We start from the raw sequence: 5,576 nt of genomic DNA on the forward strand, positions 1-5,576 counted from the left end.
ACAGATGTTTGTCAAATCAAAATATGTTCATGATATTTTAAAATCTTCGTGTATTAAAAAGAATTTTGAAATAAAATGTTTAATAACTCATAAAATGTTGGCGGATTAAAAAAATTTCAGGATTTTGCAAAAAAAACTTATTCATAAAATATTTGAAATTTCGAAAACAAATGTTTGTGAAATAAAAAATGTCATAATATTTTAAAATGTTCGTGTATTAAAAAGAATTTTGACATTTTTTTAATAAATCATAAAATATTTCAGGAATAAAAAATGTTCGAAATTTTGTAAAAAATGTTTGTTTATTCAAAAAATGTTTGAAATTTGAAAATAAATGTTCGGCAAATAAAAAAATGTTCATGATATTTGAAAAAGTTCGTGTATTAAAAATGTTAATGAAATTGACCAAAATTCAAATATTGTTCTTGACTTACAAAATAGTTTATTCATTCATAAAATGTTCGCGGAATCAAGAAAATCATTTATTTCAAAAAATGTTCGTTAAATCGAAAAAATGTTTGAGAAATTCAGAAATTGTTCCATCAATTTCCAAAAAAGTGTTCGACAATTATAGAAGTGTTCGCAGAGTCAAGAAAATTTGTTTAAAAAATGCTGATAAATAATATAAAATGTTCATGAATTGAAAAAATGTTTTTGATTTTGGAATTTTATTTCAAATTTGTACAAGTGTTCGCGAATTTGAAAAATGTTCACGAGTTTAACAAAATGTGCATGATTTCAAAAATTGTTCAGGATTTGACGAACATAAGAGTGATAGTGTAGCTCAGTGATGCAGCAAAATGTAATCATGGCCATGGGACATTATGATATATATTTTTCCGTTGCAATCGCACGGACCTATTGCTAGTCATATAATAATAGATGTAAAACCTCTGCCGGATCTTCTGGAAGACGATCGACTGCATCCCTCGCGGCGGGAGTACGCGGTGGTTGTTGAAGACACGCACATCGCTCTCCTTCCATGACATCCACCCAACCAGCTGTTAGTACGACCGATCGAACTCCAAGCCGTACGATGAGGAGCTGGAATCGCTAGCCATTATTGCCCAGTCGCAGAGGGAAAGAAAAACTTGCCACATTGCTATAGGCTATAGCTGCTTGACACTGATCGTCACAAGCTCATCAAATCGACATGGACGGAACTGCGATCCCGCCAAGATCCCGACGGCGACATCGAAGAAGCAGTGTTCCGAGTTCCACCGCCACCACCACGTGCCCGACGGCGACGAGCGATGAGGTTGCCGAGTGGTCGCCGTCGTAAATCTTTTCCCTGCTTTAAAACCGCCATGCAAAAGTGGTTGCGAATTTGCGTTCCTCCGCCCCGCACGCACCGCGTGCGCTCCCATGGAGCACCTTTCCGTTAGTGCTCGTCCCATCCCGCTCCCACGCGTGCTCGCCAGACCTGTCCGTCACGGCTGACGCAAGCCGGCGCGAGAGGAGATCGAGGTGCGTAAATACTCGGCTGGCTCGATCGGGGGAGAGCGGAGGGGGATGGCGCGGGCGGCGGCGCAGAGCGTGCAGGCGCTGGCGTCCTCGCTGGGCGCGCTCCCGCCCGAGTTCGTGCGGCCCGAGCACGAGCAGCCGCGCGCCACCACGTTCCGCGGGGCCGCGCCGCCGGAGATCCCCGTGGTCGACATGTCCTCGCAGGACGCCGGGCGCCGCATGGCGGAGGCCGCGGCGGAGTGGGGCATCTTCCAGGTCACCGGCCACGGCGTGCCGGCCGAGGCCGTGGCGGAGCTGCAGCGCGTGGGCCGCGGGTTCTTCGCGCTGCCGCAGGAGGAGAAGCAGCGGTACGCCATGGACCCGGGCGAGGGCAGGACCGAGGGCTACGGCTCCACGCTGCGGAAGGGCGACCTGGAGGGCAAGAAGGCCTGGGCTGACTTCCTCTTCCACAACGTCGCGCCGCCGGCCGCCGTGAACCACTCCGTCTGGCCGGAGAGCCCCGCGGGGTACAGGGAGGCCAACGAGGCCTACTGCGGCCACATGGTGCGGCTCACGCGCGAGCTGTTCGGGCGCCTCTCGGCGGAGCTGGGGCTGGAGGAGGGCGCCATGGCGGAGGCGTTCGGCGGCGACGACGTGGTGCTCCTCCAGAAGATCAACTTCTACCCGCCGTGCCCGCAGCCGGAGCTCGCGCTCGGCCTCGCGCCGCACACCGACATGAGCACGCTCACCGTCCTCCTGCCCGACGAGGTGCAGGGCCTCCAGGTGTTCAAGGACGGATGCTGGTACGACGTCAACTACGTGCCCGGCGCCCTCATCATCCACATCGGCGACCAGATCGAGGCAAGTGCTAGCTGGAACGTAGTACGCTCTTGATCGACTTGCGCCGTGGCATCAGCTATTTCACCGTTTGACATGGAGGTTAATGTGATAGATCATGAGCAACGGGAGGTACAAGGCCGTGCTGCACCGGACGACGGTGAGCCGGGAGAAGACGCGGATGTCGTGGCCGGTGTTCGTGGAGCCGCCGCCGGAGCACGTCGTCGGGCCGCACCCGCAGCTCGTCGCCGACGAGAGCCCGGCCAAGTACAAGGCCAAGAAGTTCAAGGACTACAAGTACTGCAAGATCAACAAGCTACCACAGTAGCCAAATCCTTCGACAGAGACCTTTAACCAATAATCCCCTTGTTCATATGTACTGTAATCCTACATTTCATGCGTATCTGTTTGGATTGTCTTCCTTGGTGGTTGGGAATTTGGGCTTGTGCTTTTCTTGAAGGGGGATTTTGTTAAGGCTTTTGTTTGGATAGCTTTATAGATAAAGCGACACCCAACATACAATTCGACGCACCCACAGAACACCACACAAACACACACACACTCACCCAAGGCAAGATACACATGTGCCAAAGGCCAGCAACCACAACACTTCAAACGACTCAAAGTACACAAAATGACACTATGCATAATATGGAGTAGTCGGAGCTCTTCTGGGCGAAAGACACCGCGAATAGGTGAAGAACAAACCGTGACTTCCTAGAAAATGTCTTCAGGAAGGACACGATGCCGAAGCGCTGCCACCACAACGGAGACTTCAATAAGGTAATGACGTCCACAGGCGCCGCTTCGTCTGCCTGACCAAAGCCAGACATGTTTTTTACCCTAGCAAGCATACTCTACCTTCACCCCAAGTGTTTCCAGGCATACGGACCACAACCGCACACCACCATAGGATGTAGGTATGCCATCCACCACACCATGCACTCGGTCATGGAGGGGAAATATCAGGAGATACGGAGGCTGAGACGATACGGGCTCTCGGGAGCCGTTTGGATCTCAGATCCAATATAATGGTTCTCGGAAGCTCTTGAACATTTTGCAAAAAAAAAACCCATGAGCACTATGAAGCCGCCGGAGCCCTTCTCGGCGAAAGACACCGCGAAGAGGTGAAGAATGAACCATGACCTCCTAGACAGTACCTTCAGGAAGGACACGACGCTAGAGCGCTGCCACCACCTGATCCAAAGATCAAAATTTTCATCTGAAGCATGACGAAGGACAAGGAGCAACCACAACGGAGGACCTCAAGAAGGTGACGACGTCCACGGGCGTCGATTTCGTCTGCGTGACCAAAGTCAGACATTGTTTTCACCCTAGCAAGCATACTCTGTCTTCACCCCAAGTATTTCCAAGCACATGGACCACAACCGCACACCACCATAGGACGTCCGTATGCCAGCCACCACACCATGCACTCGACCATGGAGGGGAAATATCGGGTGATCCCGAGGCTGAGGTGATACGAACTCTCAGGAGCCGTTTGGATCTCAGATCCAATGGTTCCTGGGAGCTCTTGAACATTTTGCAAAAATACCCTCAAAGAGTCCCAAAATTGTGCGCAGGTACGTACACCAGCTCCTCATATGTCATCGGATCTGACATCTGAGATCCAATGGTTCAGGAGCCCGTATCACGGCAGCATGTGAGTCCCGGTATCAACTGAAACTTTCCTCAGACATGGTTTCCCGGACCTAAGTTGCAAGCTCCACCCATGAGCACTACGACTACCACCACCCGGGCCGCCGCCCAGGAAACAAGACACCCTAGAGGCCATCGATGTTTACAGGCGATGAATCGACCAACAACCTTCGACTGCCACCAACATCCTGTTCGACCAGATCGATCAGGGAGCCACTAAGTCGAAGAAGAGGTGAAACATGTGGGAGTGGACCACTGAGGGAGTCCTCGACTAAGGGGTCCTCGGGCGTCCGACCTGTTATCCATGGGCCGGACTGATGGGCTGTGAAGACATGAAGGCCGAAGACTATACCTGAGTCCGGATTGGACTCTCCTTGGCGTGGAAGGCAAGCTTGGCGACCGACTATGAAGATTCCTTCTTATGTAACCGACTCTATGTAAACCCTAGATCCCCTCGGTGTCTATATAAACTGGAGGGGATAGTCCGGAAAGGACACATTCATTACCATAGTCATATAGGCTAGGCTTCTAGGGTTTAGCCATCACGATCTCGTGGTAGATCAACTCTTGTAACACCCATATTCATCAATATCAATCAAGCAGGACGTAGGGTACTACCTCCATATAGAGAGGGCCCGAACCTGGATAAACATTGTGTCCCCTATCTCCTGTTACCATCGATCCTAGACGCACAGTTCGGGACCCCCTACCCGAGATCCGCTGGTTTTGACACCGACATTGGTGCTTTCATTGAGAGTTCCACTGTGCCGTCGACGAAAGGTTCGATGGCCCCTTCAATCGTCTATAGCGACGCTGTCCAAGGAGAAACCTTCCTCCCTGGACAGATTTTCATGTTCGGCCGCTTCGTACTGCGCCAACTCGCTCGGCCATCTGGAGCAGATCGATAGCTACGCCCCTGGCCACCAGGTCAGATTTGGGAACTTGAACTACGTCGCGGATATCCATGGAGACTTGATCTTCAATGGATTTGAGACCGCAGCGATCGTTCCCCTTCGCTCCAAGGAACATGACTTAAATCTGTCATTGGATCACATCCAGGAGATGGTTCCTCTTGCTGTAACGGCCTTAGAACCAGAGCAGATCGTGCCATCCGAAGCCACAGAGTCTGCGGCGTTGGAGCCGCACACGGACTCGGCACCCTGCGATATCTGCGTCAGTGGAACTCTCGATTCGTCTCTGGCTATAAATTCCGGGCCATATACGCTTGCGGACACTGAGTTAGATCAGTTATCGATCTTCGAATTCAGTGCCGCAGACGTCTTTCAACACTCACCTTTGGGCGATGTGCTAAACTCTTTAAGGAACCTGTCATTCACGGGAAGCTCGCAGCCGAACTATGTCCGGTTCGAACTAGGGGCTGACGACGGAGAATTTTGCTTCCCACCCGCCACCCACTTCATAGCCACTGTCGAGGACTTAACCGACATGCCCACTTCTGGCTCCGCAGACATTGACGGTCCAGATGACGATGCAGATAAGGAACAAGGCCAAGATCCGCCAGTCATCAGGCGCAAGATGGCCACCCCTTCACATGGCGTGTACATGATCGATACACTCAAAAAACCTCGCGGCAGAGACAAGGGAGACTCAGTTAAAACTCCTGAGTCACAGTCTAA

At 51.1% G+C, this 5,576-nt stretch overlaps 1 protein-coding gene across 1 annotated transcript; it reads left to right on the forward strand.

The window, feature by feature from the left end:
* The first annotated feature begins 1,317 nt into the window (after positions 1-1,317).
* LOC109784747 (flavonol synthase/flavanone 3-hydroxylase) lies at positions 1,318-2,739 on the forward strand. Its single transcript, XM_020343345.4, has 2 exons — positions 1,318-2,304; positions 2,396-2,739. Exons 1-2 carry the CDS (start codon positions 1,513-1,515, stop codon positions 2,606-2,608), a joined length of 1,005 nt encoding a protein of 334 aa, XP_020198934.1. The 5' UTR covers positions 1,318-1,512; the 3' UTR covers positions 2,609-2,739.
* Positions 2,740-5,576: the final 2,837 nt, after the last annotated feature.

The sequence above is a fragment of the Aegilops tauschii genome, chromosome 6 (assembly GCF_002575655.3).
Source record: "Aegilops tauschii subsp. strangulata cultivar AL8/78 chromosome 6, Aet v6.0, whole genome shotgun sequence".
Lineage (NCBI taxonomy): Eukaryota > Viridiplantae > Streptophyta > Magnoliopsida > Poales > Poaceae > Aegilops > Aegilops tauschii.

Bases quoted from the DNA above. Each gene is read 5' to 3' on its own strand.
- LOC109784747 (XM_020343345.4), top strand. From the start codon at position 1,513: ATGGCGCGGGCGGCGGCGCAGAGCGTGCAGGCGCTGGCGTCCTCGCTG. The intron at 2,305-2,395 runs GCAAGTGCTAGC...TTAATGTGATAG, and splicing joins ACATCGGCGACCAGATCGAG to ATCATGAGCAACGGGAGGTA.